This window comes from Bubalus bubalis, chromosome 1 (assembly GCF_019923935.1).
Source record: "Bubalus bubalis isolate 160015118507 breed Murrah chromosome 1, NDDB_SH_1, whole genome shotgun sequence".
Taxonomy (NCBI): Eukaryota; Metazoa; Chordata; class Mammalia; order Artiodactyla; family Bovidae; genus Bubalus; species Bubalus bubalis.
The window spans coordinates 201,259,695-201,281,823 of NC_059157.1; the positions used below are offsets into that span (position 1 = coordinate 201,259,695).

At 42.3% G+C, this 22,129-nt stretch overlaps 1 protein-coding gene across 1 annotated transcript in view; it reads left to right on the forward strand.

Moving 5' to 3' along the window:
* KCNH8 (potassium voltage-gated channel subfamily H member 8) overlaps positions 1-22,129 on the forward strand; it is a 482,250-nt gene that overhangs the window by 157,235 nt on the left and 302,886 nt on the right. The window contains exon 2 of the mRNA XM_025294232.3: positions 21,859-22,092. Within this exon, the coding sequence (XP_025150017.3) occupies positions 21,859-22,092 (234 nt within the window). The remainder of the gene's footprint in view (positions 1-21,858; positions 22,093-22,129) is intronic.

Consider the following 22,129-nt stretch of genomic DNA (forward strand, 5'->3'; position numbering starts at 1 on the left):
TATCTCTATCTGTATTTATATCTATGTCTGTTATCTATATCTGTATTTGTATCTATATCTCTATCTGTATCTGTATCTCTATCTGTATCTATATGTATATGTATATATCTGTATCTATATCTATATATATCTACAATGAAATACTACTCAGCCATAAAAAGAAGGAAGTCTTGCCATTTGCAGCAACATGGACATACTTGAAGGATATCATGCTAAGTGAAATAAGTCAGACAAAGACAGACAACCACAGAATTGTATCACTTGTCTATGAAATCTGACAATAAACTAGTGAATATAATATAAGAAGCAGACTCACAGGTATAGAGAGCAAAGTAGCGGTTCCCTGTGGGGATCGGGAAGGGCAATGCAGGAGTAACACTGGCATTATTTCTGTTATTCACAGATGTCGTTCCAATTGCAGGCTGTTTCCTTCCTTTAGTTCTCCCACATCCAGGCATGCACCTCAGGGCTGCGGAAGGACTGCCGCAGCTCTACACACCGCAGCTAAATTCCAAGGCAAGAATGAGCGGGAAGAGAAGCCAAAAGGGCACAATGACTTGGATGATGAGCGCACTTCTTTTATCTCTCTTTTTTAAAAATTTAAAATATCTTACTGACTGCTAAGCTAGCTCATCCAAATATCTAACTGAACAGATCTTATTAACCTGGCCATATAAAAACAAGTGAGAAAAAAATCCGTTTCACAATTATATGATTACTTGTATTCAGTTGTGTCTGACTCCCCGTGACCTCATGGACTGCAGCCCACTCTGCTCCTCTGTCCACGGGATTCTCCAGACAAGAACCCCAGAGTGGATTGCCATTTCCATCTTCAATATGATTACTTATGACTGGTTAAGCAGTTTCAGAAACTAGTTTATAATTATGACCAGTAGCTGAGAAGCGTACCATATTGGGCACCTACTGACCTGGGGAGTACATCATTCTTTGTTCTATCTTTTTGCCTTTTCATACTGTTCATGCGGTTCTCAAGGTAAGAATACTGAAGTGATTTGTCATTCCTTTCCCTTATATTCTTTGCAGCCAAAGATGGAGAAGCTCTATACAGTCAGCAAAAACAAGACCAGGAGCTGACTGTGGCTCAGAGCATGAACTGTTTATTGCCAAATTCAGACTTAAATTGAAGAAAGTAGGGAAAACCACTAGACCATTCATGTATGATCTAAATCAAATCCCTTTCAATTATACAGTAGAAGTGAGAAGTAGATTTAAGGGACTAGATGTGATAGAGTGCCTGATGAACTATGGACGGAGATTTGTGACATTGTACAGGAGACAGGGAGCAAGACCATCCCAAGAAAAAGAAATGTAAAAAGGCAAAATGGTTGTCTGAGGAGGGCTTACAAATAACTGAGAAAGAAGAGAAGCAAAAGGCAAAGGAGAAAAGAAAAGATATACCCATTTGAATACAGAGTTCCAGGAATAGCAAAGAGAGATAAGAAAGCTTTCCTCAGTGATCAATGCAAATAAACAGAGGAAAACAATAGAATGGGAAAGAGTAGAGATCTCTTCAAGAAAATTAGAGATAGCAAAGATGGGCACAATAAAAAACAGAAATGGTATGGGCATAACAGAAGCAGAAGGTATTAAGAAGAGGAGGCAAGAACACACAGAACTATACAAATACCTTTATGACCCAGATAAATCACGATGGTGTGATCACTCACCTAGAGCCAGACATTCTGGAATGTGAAGTCAAGTCGGCCTTAGGAAGCATCACTACGAACAAAGCTAGTGGAGGTGATGGAATTCCCATTGAGCTATTTCAAATCCTGAAAGATGATGCTGTGAAAGTGCTGCACTCAACATGCCAGCAAATTTGGAAAACTCAGCAGTGGCCACAGGACTGGAAAAGGTCAGTTTTCATTCCAATCCCAAAGAAAGACAATGCCAAAGAATGCTCAAACTACCACACAATTGCACTCATCTCACACACTAGTAAAGTAATATTCAAAATTCTCCAAGCCAGGCTTCAGCAATATGTGAACTGTGAACTTCCAGATGTTCATGCTGGATTTAGAAAAGGCAGAGGAACCAGAGATCAAATTGCTAACATCCGTTGGATCATCGAAAAAGCAAGTGAATTCCAGAAAAACATCTACTACTGCTTTATTGACTATGCCAAAGCCTTTGACTGTGTGGATCACAACAAACTGTGGAAAATTCTTCAAGAGATGGGAATACCAGGCCACCTGACCTGCCTCTTGAGAAAGCTGTATGCAGGTCAAAAAGCAACAGTTAGAACTAGACATGGAACAATAGACTGGTTCCAAATTGGGAATGGAGTACATCAAGGCTGTGTATTCTCACCTGTTTATTTAACTTATATGCGGAGTACATCGTGAGAAACGCTGGGTTGGAAGAAGCACAAGCTGGAATCAAGATTGCTGGGAGAAATATCCATAACCTCAGATACGCAGATGGCACCACCCTTATGGCAGAAAGTGAAGAAAAACTAAAGAGCCTCTTGATGAAAGTGAGAAAAGAGAGTGAAAAAGTTGGCTTAAAGCTCCACATTCAGAAAACTAAGATCATGGCATCTGGCCCCATCACTTCATGGCAAATAGATAGGGAAGCAGTGGAAACAGTGACAGACTTTATTTGGGTGGGCTCCAAAATCACTGCAGATGGTGAATGCAGCCATGAAATTGAAAGACGCTTACTCCTTGGAAGGAAAGTTATGACCAACCTGCTGCTGCTGCTGCTAAGTCACTTCAGTCCTGTCCAACTCTGTGGGACCCCATAGACGACAGCCCACCAGGCTCCCCCATCCCTCGGATTCTCCAGGCATGAACATTGGAGCAGGTTGCCATTTCCTTCTCCAGTGCATGAAGGTGAAAAGTGAAAGTGAAGTTGCTCAGTCATGTCCAACCCTCAGTGAAACCATCGACTGCAGCCTTCCAGGCTCTTCCGTCCATGGGATTTTCCAGGCAAGAGTACTGGAGTGGGGTGCCATTGCCTTCTCCAATGACCATCCTAGACAGCATATTAAAAAGCAGAGACATTACTTTGCCAACAAAGGTCTGTCTAGTCAAGGCTAGGGTTTTTCCATTGGCCATGTACGGATGTGAGAGTTGGACTGTGAAAAAAGCTGAGCGTGAAAGAATTGATGCTTTTGAACTATGGTGTTGGAGAAGACTCTTGAAAGTCCCTTGGGCTGCAAGGAGATCCAACCAGTCCATTCTAAAGGAGATCAGTCCTGGGTGTTCATTGGAAGGACTGATGCTGAAGCTGAAGCTCCAATACTTTGGCCACCTCATGCGAAGAGTTGACTCATTGGAAAAGACTCTGATGCTGGGAAAGATTGAAGGCGGGAGGAGAAGGGGACTACAGAGAATGAGATGGTTGGATGGCATCACCGACTCCATGGACATGGGTTTGGGTGGACTCCAGGAGTTGGTGATCTACAGGGAGACCTGGCATGCTGCAGTCCATGGGGTCACCAAGAGTCAGACACGACTGAGCAACTGAACTGAACTAAAGCTAGAAAAGTAGAGTAATGGGGAATGTGTTTATTTCTTCTCTAGTTTCCTAATGCTTGGTAAATAATATGGCTACATCTGTTTGATAATGAAAGCACACACTCCTAACAAAAGTTTATTTGAACGCAAAGTAATTAGACTTGCCTGAAAGACGCATTGATTTCTCTGTAGTTTCCCAAAGCAGGGAAAAGGGCAGATAAGCCCTGCTGGGTATTTTATGGTCATTCTTTTAACTTCAGAATCTGCAGTGTGACGGCCAACATCTTGTTCAGTGTCTTCTGACTCAGAACATGATTTTATCGATATATTTAAAAATCCATCCTCCAAATCGTATTTAAAACATAAAACATATTTGTTAGTGACCTGGAAACGTTGTTTCATGTTGTCTGGTTTCACGCTCCCCTTCTCGGGGTCCCTCCTACCTTACTGGTCTGTCCCAGTCTCATCTGATGTCCAGCCTCTAAATGTGAAAGTCTCCTAACTCAGTATTCAGACTTCACCTTTGCTCCAGTTATACTCATTCCCTAGATGATCCAAGTCCTGCAAGTCCACATTTATATCTTCATCAGCAGTGTTGTATGTCAGCTTTGGAATCACTTCCCCACCTACCTCCTCAACACCTCTTCTTGAATGCTTAATAGGCTTCCTAAACATTGTGTAAATACCAAATGCTTGAAATCCCTCAGATTGCAGGCTTCTTTGCTTTTTCATCTTATAAAATGTCTCTCTACCTGTCTGATTTCTAACACAAAAGCATTGGAATCATTCTCTGATCCCTTTTTCCTCTCTGCTGCAGCTGAATCCATTGGCAAACCTTTCAGCCTTTCCTTCTAAAGACGCCTCCAATCTGACCATTGCCCATCACCTCCGTTGCTGCCCCCAGAGAAGGCAAGAGACGTGGACTCAGTGGCCCAGCTTATTCCTGAGGGAGTTAAAGCCTAATTCTGAGATGTCTCATATGCAGCTGGTGTTCACCCTAAGTATACAATGTCTACCAGATATGTTTCATTTCATAATGACACCTCTTCATGACTTCAGTCTGAAAGAAAAGCGAAAATGAAGGTCACTCTGTCATGTCCGACTCTTTGTGATCCCACGGACTCTACAGTCCATGGGATTCTCCAGGCTTGAAAGATGTTCAACCTGAAATCTAATCTTATCATCAAACAGAAATGAGCTTTCTCATGAAAGACAGGTTTTTTATGTTGCAGATTAGGTAACTACCATGGTGTCTGGTCAACATAACTCAGACGTACCAAGAGCTTTCACTCAGGAAAATGTGTGTTTGTGTGTGTGAGTGTGTGTGAGAGAAACCATTTAATTAGAAAAAAATACCCCCATAATGTGCTTGATGGTGGAATATACAGGGACAGACCATTTCCTTATAGAGTTTAGCATTTATTTATAGTTTTGTGTCTTCACAAAACTATAGGCTTGGGCTTGAGTGGCTAAGAAATAATAAATGAATAAGCATGTTGAAACCGCATTATAAGTTGTAAGCTCATACTTAAGGGAAAAACAAGCTATTATGATAGAAAATAATAGGATATGATCTATTTAGAGAACACAGTCAGGAAATGACTCTCTGAAAAGTGGACATTTGGTCTGAGACCTGCAACAGAGGGAGACGATGAAAGCCAGGGGCAAAAGCCTTGTGGGTGGAGAGAGCCAGGAAGAGCGTTCTTAAATGTCAGATACCAGTGAAGGAGCAAGTGAAATCTTAGACAAGGTTTTACAGGTCATGGCAGAGACATTTGAGTTTCATTCCAGCTTGCATGGAAAGTCTTTAAAGAATTTAAAACACGAGAGTGATCTTTTTCTTTGCAAAGATTATTTTAGGTAATAAGATGAAAGCAGGGGTTAAACCCATATGTGGGGAATGTTGACATGCTTCACCCTCACAACACTGGGGTCACTGTCAAAGAAGGAGGTCCCCCATGGGGAATGTTGACACTCTTCACTCTCACAACATTGGGGTCACAGTGAAAGAAGGAGGCCCCCCATGACCACATACCTGTATAACCACAAGATGAATATTGCAGAGGGGGCCTGTGGGATTATAGACTGGGCATGAGGTTGTATATCAGCCCTTATTATCATCCCCAAACTTTGAGCTTCTGGGTACAGCAAGTTCCCTGCATATGAATGAGTTCTGTTCTTAGAGTGCATTCATTAAGTCCAACTTATCCATAAGCCCAGCAAAGTTACCCTAGGTACCCAACTAACACAATCGGCTACATAGCGCTGTACTGCAATAGGTTTATAATACTTTTCACACAAATAATACATTAAAAACAAACACAAAAATAAAGCAGGCATTTTTAATCTGACAGTACGGTACCTTGAAAAACACAGTGGGATGGCACAACAGCTGGCAAACGGGCTGGCATCGAGTGGACAGGCAAGGAGAGCTGCCGACTGGAGGGGGAGGAGGCGGGAGGTGACAGAGCTGAAGGGCCCTCAGCAGCAGGAGATGGAGGGCGCGCTGCAGGGTCGCCCACCCCTGACGCTGCTGGCACAGGCTCTGGGTCCTTGCTGGAACAGACGCACATTTGCATCTTTGAAAATTAGCAACTTGAAGGTGCGATGTAGGGGACTTACTGTACTATTAACCCAGCTGAGTGTTAAAAGTCTCTTTAGGAATGATAGAAAATCATAAAGTGGTTACTTTTAGAACAGATTTCTCCCTTCTCCAGGGGATGGCAATCAACTCCAGTATTCGTGCATGGAGAATTCGATGAACAGAAGGGCCTGGTGGGCTATAGTCCATGGGGTAACAAAGGGTTGCTCAGTGGTATCTGACTATACTGAATACATACTCAGCTACAAACTGGGCATCCCCTGCCCAAGCTGGGGCTGAGGTGTATAATCTGAACCTCCTTCTATAAGGCTGGTGGTTTAGTCTGTAAGTCGTGTCTGACTCTTGCAACCCCAGGGACTATAGCCCACCAGGCTCCTGTGTCCATAGGATTCTCCAGGCAAGAATACTGGAGTGGGTTGCCATTTCCTTCTCCAAGAGATCTTTCTGACACAGGAATCAAACCCCGGTCTCCTGCATTGCAGGCAGATTCTTTACTGATTGAACTATGAGGGAAGCCCTCTATTAGGCTCAGTTCAGCTCAGTTCAGTTCAGTCGCTCAGTCGTGTCTGACTCTTTGCGACCCCATGAATCGCAGCACGCCAGGCCTCCCTGTCCATCACCAACTCCCAGAGTTCACTCAAACTCATGTCCATTGAGTCGGTGATGCCATCCAGCCATCTCATCCTCTGTCTTCCCCTTTTCCTCCTGCCCCCAATCCCTCCCAGCATCAGAGTCTTTTCCAATGAGTCAACTCTTCGCATGAGGTGGCCAAAGTACTGGAGTTTCAGCTTTAGCATCATTCCTTCCAAAGAACACCCAGGACTGATTTCCATCAGGATGGACTGGTTGGATCTCCTTGCAGTCCAAGGGACTCTTAAGAGACTTCTATTAGGCTAGACAGTCTCAGTTGTTTTGGAAATACATATCTAATGACTTTGCTTAAAATGAAAACCCAGGGTTCCCATCCCTTGGAGATTCTAATCTGATAGACTTGAGTTGAGGCCTGAGAAACTGCAACTTTAATAAGCAACCTAGGAGATTGCAGTGGGTGCTTTGGGCAACAGTGGAGACGGCGATGCCCATGCTGATCCTAGCTCTCCTTCACCTTCGGTCATCCACCAACATCAGGCAACTGTAGCTCTGAGGATATTTGAACTTGCATTTTCAGGTTATTCAGCCTTCCTGAGTGCCTTCATCTATACTCACAGCATAAGATGCTATTGTGAGGAAGGGAAATGCAAAAAGCTGACCTGAGCGCCTGGCGTATCATAGCTGCTGAATAGACAGCATCCACTCTTTGCTTTGTTTCTGCTTTTCTTTGATTTATTTGGCTGCCTCCTCGCTAGTCACTTTGGTTTCCTACTGCCGAGTCAGCACTGACCCGTGTTGGTTTGTGTCTCTTTTACTGTCTCCTTCCTCATGCATCCACCTCTCCCACAGATCCCCAGAGACCTGCAGATATCACCTTCGGTAAAGTTTGCACTCTCTCTGCACCGTTATAAAGACGCTAGAATAGAAATAGAATAGAAATGCTATTGTGCAGCCGTGGAATACCTGTAACTATCCAATATGTTTACTCATGTTTCCTGTTCCCTAGCTCACAATTTTCTCTTGTAAAACCCCTCTTCTTTCCTGTTTAATCTGAGTACTGTGAAGCAGAGAAGACTGTGCAGTGGATAAGTGAGATTCTGCAAAATGCTAAAAAAATTATGAGAAACATTTGAATGGCATTCGCTTCCAAAGAATATAAACAATGCTTGAACAGAGAGAGAAAAGTCAGTCCCTTCCGGGGCCCTGGGCACACAGATTTGTATATGTTGTCTTCCAAAATTCATATCTGAAAGGCTCTTAAGTGTACAGAGAATAATAAGGTGAGTAAAATATGGTTGAATTAATCCCTTTTGGGGATTCCCTGGTGGCTCAGATGGTAAAGAGTCTGCCCTCAATGCGGGAGACCTGGGTTCGATCCCTGGATCAGGAAGATCTCCTGGAGAAGGAAATGGCAAGTCACTCCAGTATTCTTGCCTGGAAAATCCCATGGACAGAGGAGCCTGGCGGGCTACAGTCCATGGTGTCCTAAAGAGTCAGACATGACTGAGCTACTTCACTTTCACCTTCAAACCCTTTTTCTTGAATCTTCATGTATGTTTGAAGTAAAGAGTTTGTTTTAGTTAATTTGAAATTAAAAGGAAATATTCTTAGAATTAAATGTGATTGCATGCAAACTTTAGGTTGCACTGGAGGATAATCAGGGGGAAACTGAAGGATATATTTGGGGAATCTGGAGAGACAGATTTTCTAGGTTACATTTAATCTGCCTTTCAATAGATCCAATAACATGTCAAAGAAAGAACTATGTCTTTCAGACCAAAAATACTATTGTGTGGTCTTGTTGTTCAGTCACTGATTTGTGTCCAGCTCTTTGCGACTCCAGGGACTTCAGCACGCCAGGCTTCCCTGTCCTTCACTGTCTCTTCCAGTTTGCTCTAACTCATGTCCATTCAGTCGGTTATGCTGTCTAACCATCTCATTCTTTGTCAGCCTCTTTTCCTTTTGCCTTCAATCTTTCCCAGTATCAGTCTTTTCTAATGAGTCAGATTTTTGCATCAGGTGGCCAAAGTATTGGAGCTTCAGCATCAGTCCTTCCAATGAATATTGAGGATTGATTTCCTTTAGGATTGACTGGTTTGATCTCCTTGCAGTCCAAGGGACTCTCAAGAGTCTTCTGGAGCATCACAGTTCAAAAGCATCAATTCTTGGACGTTCAGCCTTCTTTATGGTCCAACTCTTAGCTTTTCTTCCTAGGAGCAACTGTCTTTTAATTTCATACCTGCAGTCACTGTCTGTAGAGATTTTGAAGCCCAAGAGAATAAAACCTGTCACTGCTTCCAGGTTTTCCCCATCCATTTGTCATGAAGTGATGGGACAAGATGCCAAGATCTTAGTTTTTTGAATGTTGAGTTTTAAGCCAACTTTTTAACTCTCCTCTTTCACCTTGATTAAGAGTCTCTTTAGTTCTTCACTTTCTGCCATAAGGGTGATGTCATCTGTATATCTGAGGTTATTTATATTTCTCCCGGCAATCTTGATTCCAGCTTGTGCTTCATCCAGCCCAGCATTTCACATGATATATTCTGCATATAAGTTAAATAAGCAGGGTGACAATATACAGCCTTGATGTACTCCTTTCCCAATTTTGAACCAGTCAGTTGTTCCATGTAAGGTTCTAACCGTTGCTTGTCAACCTGAATGCTGGTTTCTCAGGAGATCCGTAAGGTGGTCTGATATTCCCATCTCTTTTTTTTCCACAGTTTGTTGTGATTTACACAGTCAAAAACTTTAACATAGTCAATGAAGCATAAGTAGATGTTATTCTGGTATTCCGTTGTCTTCTGCATGATCCAATGGATGTTCACAATTTGATTTCTGGTTCCTCTGCCTTTTGTAAACCCAGCTTGAACATCTGTAAATTCTTGGTTCATGTCCTGCTGAAGCCTAGCTTGAAGGATTTTGAGCATTCCTTTTCTAGCATGTGAAATGAACACAGTTGTTCAATAGTTTGAGCATTCTTTGGCATTGCCTTTCTTTGGGATTGGAATGAAAACTGACTTTTCCAGTCCCGTGGCCACTGCTGAGTCTTCCAAATTTGCTGACATTGAGTACAGCACTTGAACAGCATCATATTTTAGGATTTGAAAGAGCTCAGCTGGAATCTCAGCACCTCCACTAGCTTTGCTGGTAGTAATGTTTCCTAAGACTTACTTCACTCCACACTCCAGGATGTCTGGCTGTAGGTGAGTGACCACACCATCATGGTTATCCCAGTCATTAAGACCTTTTTTGCATAGTTATTGCTGTTATTGTTCAGTCAGTCGTGTCCAACTCTTTGTGACCGCATGGACTGCAGCTTGGCAGGCTTCCCTGTCCTTCACCATCTCCCAGAGCTTGCTCAAACTCATGGCCATCGAGTCGGTGATGCCATCCAACCATCTCATTCTCTGTCATCCCCGTCTCCTCCTCCCTTCAACCTTTCCCAGCATCAGGGTCTTTTCTAATGAATTGGCTGTTCGTATCGGGTGGCCAAAGGATTGGAGCTTCAGCATCCATCCTTCCAGTGAATATTCCATGTTGATCTCCTTTAGGATGGACTGGTTGGATCTCCTTGCCGTCCAAGGGACTCTCAAGAGTCTTCTCCAGCACTACAGCTCACAGAACCTTTTGCATAGCTCTTCTCTGTGTTCTTACCTCCTCTACTTAATCTCTTCTGTCTCTGTTAGGTCCTTACTCTTTCTGTCCTTTATCATGCCCATCCTTGCATGAAATGCCCTTGATATCGCTAATTTTCTTAAAGAGATCTCCAGTCTTTCATAGTCTATTGTTTTCCTCCTTTTCTTTCATTGTTCTCTTAAGAACAGATATGCACAGATATGTATTCACTGTTCTCTTAAGAACAGATATGCACAGATATGTATTCACACATCATATCTTCTTACTTCCCCTTGCTGGTCTCTGTAACTCCACATCCTGTTGGGTGTATCTCTCCCTTTGTCTTTTCCTTTACACTTCTCTTCTTTCCTCAGCTATGTATAAGGCCTCTTCATATAGCCACATTGCCTCCTTGCATTTCTTTTTCTTTGGGATGATTTTGGTCACGGCCTTCTGTATGGTGTTACAAACTTCCATCCATAGTTCTTCTGGCAGTCTCTACCAGATCTAATCCCTTGAATCTATTCATCACCTCCACTGTGTAAGCATAAGGGATTTGATTTAGGTCGTACCTGGATGGCCTAGTGGTTTTCCCTACTTTCTTCAATTAAAGCTTGAATTTTGCAATAAGGAGCTGATGATCTGAGCCACAGTGAGTACCAAGTCTTATTTTTGCTGACTGTATAGAGTTTCTTCATCTGTGGCTACAAATAATATAATCAGTCTGATTTTGGTATTGACCATCTGGTGATGCCCATGTATAGAGTCATTCATGTGGTCTTCAGTTCAGTTCAGTTCAGTCACTCAGTCATGTCCGACTCTTTGCGACCCCATGAATCGCAGCACGCCAGGCCTCCCTGACCATCACCATCTCCCGGAGTTCACTCAGACTCACGTCCATAGAATCAGTGATGCCATCCAGCCATCTCATCCTCTGTCATCCCCTTCTCCTCCTGCCCCCAATCCCTCCCAACATCAGAGTCTTTTCCAATGAGTCAACTCTTTGAATGAGGTGGCCAAAGTACTGGAGTTTCAGCTTTAGCATCAGTCCTTCCAATGAACACCCAGGGCTGATCTCCTGCAGAATGGACTGGTTGGATGTCCTTGCAGTCCAAGGGAGTCTCAAGAGTCTTCTCCAACACCCCAGTTCAAAAGCATCAATTCTTTGGCGCTCAGCTTTCTTCACAGTCCAACTCTCACATCCATACCTGACCACTGGAAAAACCATAGCCTTGACTAGACAGACCTTTGTTGGCAAAGTAATGTCTCTGCTTTTTAACATGCTGTCTAGGTTGGTCATAACTTTCCTTCCAAGGAGTAAGTGTCTTTTAATTTCATGGCTGCAGTCACCATCTGCAGTGATTTTGGAGCCCCGAAAAATAAAGTCTGACACTGTTTCCACTGTTTCTCCATCTATTTCCCATGAATTGATGGGACCAGATGCCATGATCTTCGTTTTCTGAATGTTGAGCTTTAAGCCAACTTTTTCACTCTCCACTTTCACTTTCATTATGTGGTCTTACTTTGCCTTTAAATAAATTGAGAAAAGTTTTACAAAGGTATGAAATTTAAACCAGAATTAGCTACCTATTTGTTTATTTAAGAGAATAAAATGGCTTCCTCTTCCCCTTTTATTTGCAAAAGCAGGAAAAAGCTTGACCTTCCCAAGTAGCTCACCTATAGCGCATATTTAATTTGAAGGAAGATAGGTTGGGTGGGCCAGGAATCATGAATGTGAAAATGTAGGAATAATAGATATGCAAATGCAGGGATATTTGCATCATTCCTACTTTTTTTCTCTAGGCCCTGTTGGGAGCAAGTCAGCCTCTCCTCACTAGGGTGGTGGCTAAACCAGCATCCTGGGCTAGAAAATTACAAAGTGGCCAGAGAGTCCTTAGAGAGTCCCAAATGCTGGATCCATGTGCACAGTTTTCTTTACTAACTGAAAGTGCCTAATGACTTCATTTTATATTTTGGAGAAAGGGCTTTGTTTAGCATTATTTGACTTTTTTTGGGGGGAGGGGGGCTTAATTGGTTTCCTAATGGAAAATAAAAGCTTGTGTTTCTGCTTTACTAAACAGATCACGTCAGGATGAAAACTATGGGCATGAGATTGATTTTTAGGGCAATTCTGATTTTATTTTTTATTTTTCATTTATGTGGCTGCATTGGGTTTCGCTTGCGGCATGCGGGGTCTTCGTTCCTGCATGAAGGCTCTTAGTTGTGGCATATGAGGTTCACTTCCCTGACCAGGGCCTGGACTCGGGGCCCCCTGCATTGGGAGCACAGTGTCTTAGCCACTGGACCAGCAGGGAAGTCCCTGATTTTAGTTTCAAAATAAAGGTGCTGGTTCTAAGTGATTCCCGCTAAGCAATAAAACAGTAGATTTAGCTAAAATCAGTAACTCTCATGTGGTGTGCTTTAATAAAGACTAATAGGTTTCAAGTTTACTTCACTTATTTAACAAATATTTGTTGAACACCTATTTTGTACCAAATACTGTTCTAGAGGTTGTGACTATATTAATCAAAAACACAAAGCAACCTCCCTCATATCCCTTGGAGTGTACATTCCAATCAGAGCAAGATAATAATCCTAATTTTCAAGAAAGGAAGCAGATTATGTGGAAGACCATTTTGTCTAAAAGATTACTTCTATACCACAAGAACCACAGAAAACTGGGGAGTATTTTAATTTTGTTTCAAATGTATTTGCAGATAATCAATTGTGGATAAAGTACCACACACATTTTTTACTATTGCCTTTGAGATTTTCTAGTTTCTCATTCCCTCATTCATTTTACTTTTGATGAGAGTTCTGTCCTCTTGTCTTAATTTAAAAATCACCCTTTTTCAAAATTGAACTTATTTACTAAATTTTGAGACACAATGCACTTGAAAAGAAACATTACCACTCATCACTGGAGTTCACACAGCTGAACAATGGAATTTGCACCATTTAGCAATAGCTGGGACATGGAAGCCGCCTAGATGTCCACTGACAGATGAAGGATAAAGAAGAAGTGGTACACGTGCCAGTGGGATATGACTCAGCCATAAAAAGGAACACGTTTGACTCAGTTCTAATAAGGTGGATGAACCCAGAGCCTATTACGCAGTGATGTGCATCAGAAGGATCCAGACAAATACAGAATATAAGCACATATATATGGATTCTGGAAAGGGGGCACTGACGAACCTATCTGCAGGGCAGCAGTGGACACGCAGACTCAGAGAGCAGACTGTGGACGCAGGGTTGGGTGGAGGAGAGAGTGGGAAGAATGGAGGGAGTCACGGTGAAACACACTTATCCCCATATGCAAAATTAGACAACCAGTGGAAATCTGCAGTATAACACAGGGAGCTCAGACCGCTGCACTGTGACAGCCTGGAGGGGTGGGGTGGGGCGGGAGGCGGGAGGGAGGTTCAAGAGGGAGGGGACGTATGTATTCATGTACCCACGGCTTATTCATGTTGATACATGGCAGAAACCAACACAATATTATAAAGCAATTATCCTCCAATTAAAAATAAATAAAATTTTAAAAGAATTATATAATGGAATTTGCAAAGCTTACCGATGATTTTTCTAATACCGGATTATGATAGTTTACCAAATTTGCTTAGAATTTATTTATCTTTATTAGCTTTTATCTTTGCTTATTAGAAAATTTAAAATTTCTTGATCTTGGTTCTTTTACATCATCAGGATAACTGTTTTTTTATCAAGTTATTTTTATTTAGCCATTCACATGAATGGTTAAATATATTTTCAGATGTTTTTAAATAGGTATTCCTGCATATAGTACACAATTCAAACATTAGAAAGGGAATATGGGACTTCTCTGACAGTCCGGTTGTTAAGACTCCACTCACCCAATGCAGGGTTCCCAAGTGCAATCCCTGGTTGGGGAATTAACATCCTGCATGTTGTGGCCAAAAAGGAAAAGAAAAGGTGGGGAGAGCATATGATGAAAATCACCCTCCTTTCCGGTTTTTTGTCCTCAGTCACTCAGCTACCCTCCTCCAGTCATTTACTGTCATGAGGTTCTTCTAGATCATTCGAGTGATATTCTAAAGGAGCTTCTCAAACTCTATAATGTGCATATGAATCTTGTTAAAATATAGATTCTTATCCAGGGGGTTTGCACTGAGGCGTGAGATTCTCCATTTCTCAGAACCTCCCATGGGAGGCTGCTAGCTTCAGTGGTGGCATGTTCATCTCTATCTGCCTCTGTGTTTATTTGTTTATTGGCCTTAAGAGAGCAAGATGTCCTCACACACAAACAGAACTTTCTGCTTCCTACCAGGACTTCAGCCCTAGGGTTCCAGCTTTGAGCTTTGCATTGTTACGGAGTTCTTTCCTAATCTTTGTCTGAAGCGATCATTTATACAGTATTTTAAAAATCCAATTGCAAATGAAGGATGGAAGGTAGCAATATAACCATTTGAAGCATGCTACTAGGTGATGTGAAAATGATAATAACTATGAGAATCCCTCTTTGCAAATTTTTCATCTGTTTTTTTAAAATAAGGTTAGAAAAAGTTCTCAGTTCCAAGCAACCTTCTACATTTTGGCAGAGGACTCACTGAGAACTTTAGCTTGTAGCCAGTACCATTCATCTGATGAGGATGTCATCATACTTGGAAATGATACAATTAAGCTCCCTGAAAGCAATATAAAGTACAAAGATCATTTAAATATTTTAAAGTCGTAGATGTTCATATTCTCTGTGCCTGGGTAGTCTCTAGCGACATTCTGATCAATATCACAAGGGATAAAGATGTTGTTTTGGTTGGGCCTGTATGTAAATGCAAATCGGAAAGCTTGGGGGAAACTCATAAAAGAAAATTAAAATTTCATGTGAGTTTCTTCCCCTCTGCAAGAAAATGAAGGCTTATAGGATTCAAATTTGCCTGTCTGTGTTGTCTGCAGAGTATGTTCATATGATACTTGCTAACATAACACAAGATTTGGTTTTAAGAGAACCGATATCAGAGATACTTTTCAGAAATAAAGATTTGGACCATCGAAGTCTCAATTTCTGTGTTTTGGGCAGGAACAGCCACGGGGGACAAATTTCTCTTTGATCAGACAGTATCTATCAGTGTTTCCTTTGGTGTGACTGGCTCCAGGGTCTGCATGTGGAGCGTTCTTAGACTTGGCGCTGAGGTGCTTGTCCTGAAGGACCTGAGGCGGTGAGGGGAGACTGATTTGGCTTCTCTTGAGCACGTACCATTCTACCTCCAGTTGTGATTCTCAGACCTAGGCCATGTAGAGGTGTACTAAATGGTACACACACAGTTAGAGAAAAAAAGCAGCATCTCCTCCTGAAGTTTCAATTGAGTTAAAGATTTGGCAGGTCAAATTATTAAAAGTTTTATTATGTTAAAACATAAAAACACTCAAGCATAAATACACAACACAGTAGAATGCAAAATTCTGATGGATTTTAAGTTAAACATGAGATTTCAATAGACAAAGATCCATCTAGTCAAGGCTATGGTTTTTCCAGTGGTCATATATGGATGTGAGAATTGGACTAGAAAGAAAGCTGAGCACCGAAGAATTGATGCTTTTGAACTACGGTGTTGGAGAAGACTCTTGAGAGTCCCTTGGACTGCAAGGAGATCTAACCAGTCTATCCTAAAGGAAATCAGTCCTGAGTGTTGATTGGAAGGACTGATGTTGAAGCTGAAGCTCCAATACTTTGGCCACCTGATGTGAGGAGCTGACTCATTGGAAAAGACCCTGATGCTGGGAAAGATTGAGGGCAGGAGGAGAAGGGGACGACAGAGGATGAGATGGTTGGATGGCATCACCGACTCAATAGACATGAGTTTAGGTAAACTCCAGGAGTTGGTGATGGACAGGGAGGCCTGGTGTGCTGCAGTCCATGGGGTCGCAAAGAGTCGGACACAACTGAGCAACTGAACTGAACTGAGATTTCAAAACAATGTCAAGATAGATCAGTGACTCCAGGCCCCTGGGAATACATACTTAGTGGCTTTGGCCAGTAGAAAGCTATTTCAATCAGCAAATTTTAGAAGTACTGTGATGTACACAAAGAGGTCAGAAACCAGATCATTTGAATGGTGACAACATGTGTTCGTCTCCTAAAGGGCTCTGGAGTGAGCCTGCGCAGAATACTTTGGAGCCAAGAAAGTTGTTGCCATGTTTTTGAAGTGCTGGCTTTCTGAAGGAGACAAGGAAGTGACATAAAGGTTGCTGAGAGATCCAGACTGGTTTAGGAGATGTCACCAATGAACTTTTAATAAGTGATCTCTGTAGAGAAAAATCTGTGACTCTGAGCTCTTTGTAGACTGAAGAGGCGAATTAACCCATTTCTACTGGAAGTAGAGAATAAGTCACTTCTTTATAGAACGTATCCTTGGTAGTAAATATCACAGAGACTGGGCTTTAATCCCTCCCTCAAACCTTGGAATGGACACCACAGTTATCTAGGTCTCAGTGTTCTCATCTAGAAAATGGGCCAAGTATGAGGATGAGAGGAGTTAGTAGTGGACTAGTGTTTGCCTTCTTTTCTATTTCCTTCTAAATTCTTCCTTTCCAACCCCCGTTCCCTGTGGGCCTGGGAGCCTACAATAAATAGCACATTTCCATTTGAATGGGAAGCTGGTACCTACACTAGGGACTTGGGGAAATGACCTGGGTCTCCACCAGCCCTGAAATTCCCTCTGATGATACATGAAAGCTTTTGGCTAAGGAGGCCTTTAGGGAAATAATCAACTACCTACAATGTAAACACGTTTAGATCCTACTGTTTCCTGGCACTCTGCTGAATTTACACAAAAGGATGACCTGGAAATAAGCAGAAGAAAGCTGTGTGACATGTAGATGCATATCACATATGCATAATTGATTCTTCAAAAGGTTAAATACCCTTGGCATATGTATGGTTAGTGATATACCTGAGATGGGTTGATAATCATTATGGCAGTGGCCTTGTTTTACGTAATTCTAAGGTAAATGTCACACTTCTTTGGAGATTCCAGGACTGGTATTCAGAAGAGCATCTATTTCTCAGCAGATCACTGGGTAGGAGCTACGCTTTCCCAAACAGGACTATTCATGTCCCTAGTACACTGGGCTGTATGAGGCGCCGACTGCCACTGAATTCTCTTTGGAATTGAAATGCAATTACATATTGAGAACAAGCACTAAATATAACAGAAAAGGCCAAATAACTGAGTTGTTTTTTTTTTCTTTGTATTTGAGGAGTATTTGCAAGGAGAATTAACTATCCTGAACACACCATAATCCTTAATTCAAATGCACAGATCAGGCAATTGGTTGAATACTTTAGTGGCTTTTTTCAGAAGCTTATTGTAGCCCTGAAACACTGATCTTTTCTTGTGTTCATAAGCAATTGTAAAGATGCTAAGGAGATTAATAAAAGAAGCAAGTCACTAAAATTATATAGAATGAAATACCATAATACATGCCCTAAGAATATAGAATGAAATACCATAATACACGAGTATAGAATGAAATAGCATAATACATGCCATAAGAACTGGAAAAAACAGGCCATATGTTGCATGAGGCAAAAATTATGTAACTGGGAGTGCTGAAGTTCATGGGGTCTCAAAGAGTCGGACACGACTGACTGACTGAACTGGGAATTATAATTACAGAAGTTCAAGTTGTAGTCTTCTTCTGGAAGGATGGAAATACAGTTTGATTGGTGCTCACAGGGGTTTTCACTGGATGAATGATCCACGGGTGCTTAGTGTTGTTTGTAAATACTGTTACAAATCTTTTTTTAGATGTGTTACATTTCTTAACTTTTAAAAATGGAAAAAACAAAACAACAAAACTCAGTGAAGGGAAAGCACAAATTAAGTAAAAAAATGAACAATATAATACAGTAATTATCATAAAAGTTGGTGGCTCTCAGGTTGGTGGATGTATCTTCTTATTGTACTTGTACAAAATTTAAATACATGCTCTGTGCAAGACACAACTCTAAAGTACAAGTCCCTACAAGGATCAAAAGTAGAAAGATGAGAAAAGGTGTACCTGACAAATACCAACAAAAGCAAGCTGTTGTGGGATTTAAATCACAAGAGGGGCTTCCCAGATGGCTCAATGCAAAGAATCTGCCTGCCACGCAGGAGACGCTGGTTTGATCCGAGGAGCCTGGTGGGCTACAGTCCACGGAGTCGCATAGATTCGGACACTACTTAGCAAGTAAACAGCAACAGCAACAGAAATCATGGAAGACGGGGGTTAGGACAGAATGGAACGTTGGTTCTCTCTGTCTCCAGTTCCTTTTGCTGTTCCTCCTTTGAGCTGCTCATCCAGGCATCCGCTCTGACTCCCAGAACTTCTGATAATTATCCCCACCTACTTTTGTCTTATTCCTAGCTAATCACTTTTAAAGCCCAGGATCTTCACTTTCTCAACCTTCATAGTACTTATCTGTGTGCCACTGATTTGGTGCTTATCATACTCTGTGTTTTAATGTTATTGATATTCATGCATTTCTTCAATTAAGTTGCAATATCCTGAAGCTAGAGACTATAACTTGAAGTGAAGTGAAGTCGCTTAGTCGTGTCCGACTCTTTGAGACCCCATGGACTGTAGCCTACTACGCTCCTCCGTCCATGGGATTTTCCAGGCAAGAGTACTGGAGTGGGTTGCCATTTCCTTCTCCAGAGGCTCTTCCTGACCCAGAGATCGAACCCAGGTCTCCCACACTGTAGGCAGATGCTTAACCTTCTGAGCCACAGGCGAAGTCCATAGAGACTATAACTTACTCATCTTTTAACCTCCTCTGTCAGCTCATCCTAGGACCTGCCAATATGGTAGACCTTGTCACCTGGTCTATAGTAGAAAGTCAATACTTTCTTATAGTAGAAAGTCAACATGTCACTGGTCCACTGAAAAATGACTTCTAAAAAACACATTAAAAGCTCTTTCAGGATGTTTGAGTACTTTGCCAATGCAATGAATTTACATTTTCTAAGCAAGTTCTCAGCCAGAGTTTTAGAATGGAGGGAGAAAGAGATGCTAATGCTTAGAGTTACCAAGAACTGTGCAGAGTTGGTGAGACCAAGACCATCGCCTCAGCCAGAGGGCGCCCCCCGGGACCCAGCTGGGAACTCCCATGGGCACATGGCTGATCTTCAAGGGCAGGGATGGCATCTGTCAATAAAATACTTTTTTGCCTCTGCAGCTCGAACAAAGTCCAGCACATAGTACGCCATCAACAGATGCTTCTGCAAAGTGTGAGAGAATTAAATAGTAGTCTTGGATAATTTAACTCACTGCTCCGGGCTCAAAGCATGTACCCTTGAAGGGTTCCCAGTGTGATGTAAGCTCCAGTTCTCTGCACAGGCAGAGGGTGGCTGGTCAGGTGGAGGGGTCAGCCTGGCCCAGGCGGGATTCAGGTGTTAGCACATGGATTTGCACTCTGGGCTGAGGCTGACTGGAGGACAGCTGAGGAGCATGTGTTTGGCTCTGCCGGCTATTGGGGGCCTCTGTAAACATTTTAACAAGATGGGAGAGCCCATGGGGTAGATCTTCAGCGCTTGTCCTGCTGGCTCCCCAGAAGTGGCTGGGATTCCTCTTTTCTCATGGCATACAACATATGATGTCTGCTGCAAACCTCTTAAACATCCTAGTTTTTGAATAAGCAATACATAGACCATATGGTATAAAATTCAAAGGAATATGACAAAAATAAGTATTCTTATCACCTTTACCCATAGTTACCTTCCCTAAAGACATCTGCAGTTACCGTTTATCTGACTTAGTTTTAGATAAACATAAACATTTCCTATTTGGGGATACAGGTAAACATTTATGGGCTTCTCAGGTGGCTCAGTGGTAAAGAATCCACCTGCCAATGCAGGAAACGCTGGAGACATGGGTTTGATCGCTGGGTCGGGAAGATCCCCTGGAGTAGGAAATGCAACCTACTCCATTATTCTTGCCTGGGAAAATCCCATGGACAGAGAAGCCTGGTGGGCTACAGTCTATGGGATTGCAAAGAGTCAGACACAGCGAATCACACATGCATGCATAGATATGCATGATTATATGGGCTTATGTTTTCTGTCAAATAACATATTATAGCAAATCATGATTTTTTCATTTAACAACGTATGCTGTAGTTCTTTTTTCTTTTTCTAGTCTTTAAAATCCCAGCCTCCAATATCATCTGAGACACTGACAATGTCCAACTATAGTGTCATGAATCAATGAATGAGTGATTTCATAACAGTCTCTAATTCATTCTGAACCTGAAATTCACCCACCAACACATTTTCTCCATGCCTTAAACATCATCTCCAATATGCATCTTTTTGTCTGTAAACATCCCTCTGATTTAATCTCAAAAAATTTGAACCTTCCCTGAATACTGCCTTGCAGGCTGTCCTTCAGGAGTTCTCTCTAAGTACCTAGCGATTGTGTGAAAATTTGAGCCTTCCCTGAATACTGCCTTGCAGGCTCTCCTTCAGGAGTTGTCTCTAAGAACCTAACGCCTCTGTGCTGTTTGTCCTATCGCTGTACTATTCTAATTTGTTAATATAACAGCTGTAAGATGTGAATGATACTCTTTTTAAATTAATTTTTGGTGGAGCGTAACTGTTTTGCAGTGCTGTGTTGGTTTCTGCTGTTCAGTGAAATCGGTCAGTTATATGTATATATCCGTCCCCTCTTTTCTGGATTTCCTTCCCATTTAGGTCACCACAGAGCCCTGAGTAGGGCTCCCTGTGCCACACAGTAGGGTCTCATTAGCTAGCTATTTTATCCACAGTAGTGTGTATATGGAAAGAGCGAATGATCCTCTGAACAGTGGTTTTTATTGAGTACTTACTTGTGCCAGACATTATACTAATATTTCTCACAAATCCCTAGAACATACCTGTAAAGTAAGCAACAGTATCACTCTCACAGCCCACCAGTCAGTGCCCCCCACTTGCCAGCCCAATCCATGGATTAGCGCCCCCCACCCACCCCCACCCAATCCACTGATCAGCACACCCCACCCACCCACCCAATCCACGGATCAGTGCCCAGTTGCTCATAGCTGTAAACCTCTTTCTGTCTCACCCTTTATTGCCTCCCTTATTTCTTACTGCCCTGCCCACGTCCATACTTCCTGGAATCTCCAACCACGTGAAATACTGACGCTCATCCTTGTCTCAGAGTCTGCTTTTAGGGAAATCAAACCTAAGGACACTGAGGGTTAGAATGTGAATAATCTGTTTATCAATTGGCAGACTCAAGCTGTCAACCAGAATCCATGTTCAGAAACACCAACCCTTCCTGCTACCTAGATAGTAAATGCCTCAAAGCAGGCTGAGAAATCCTCTGTTCTTAACATGGTGGGTTTCAAGTGCAAGCGGAAGTTGACGCTAACGCACACTTCTGCAGGTCAATGCCGTTTTATGTTCTGGGCGCCTCCTTTCTACCTCAGCACATCAGGACATGTACTTTAGGTACCGGCAGCTAAATATATGTGCTCATCGTTCCTTACTGTGAAGTTCTCACGCTTGCTTACCTGCTGACTGTCTTCTCCTTGGTGGTCTGCAGATAGCAACTTCATCCTCGCCAACGCCCAGGTGGCCAAGGGTTTCCCCATCGTCTACTGTTCGGATGGCTTCTGTGAGCTCGCCGGATTTGCCCGAACAGAAGTCATGCAGAAGAGTTGCAGCTGCAAATTCCTGTTCGGAGTTGAAACTAATGAACAACTGATGCTTCAAATAGAAAAGTCCTTGGAGGAAAAAACAGAATTCAAAGGAGAAATCATGTTCTATAAGAAGAACGGTGAGTTGACCTCCTTCGTTGGGGGCTCCTTGGACAG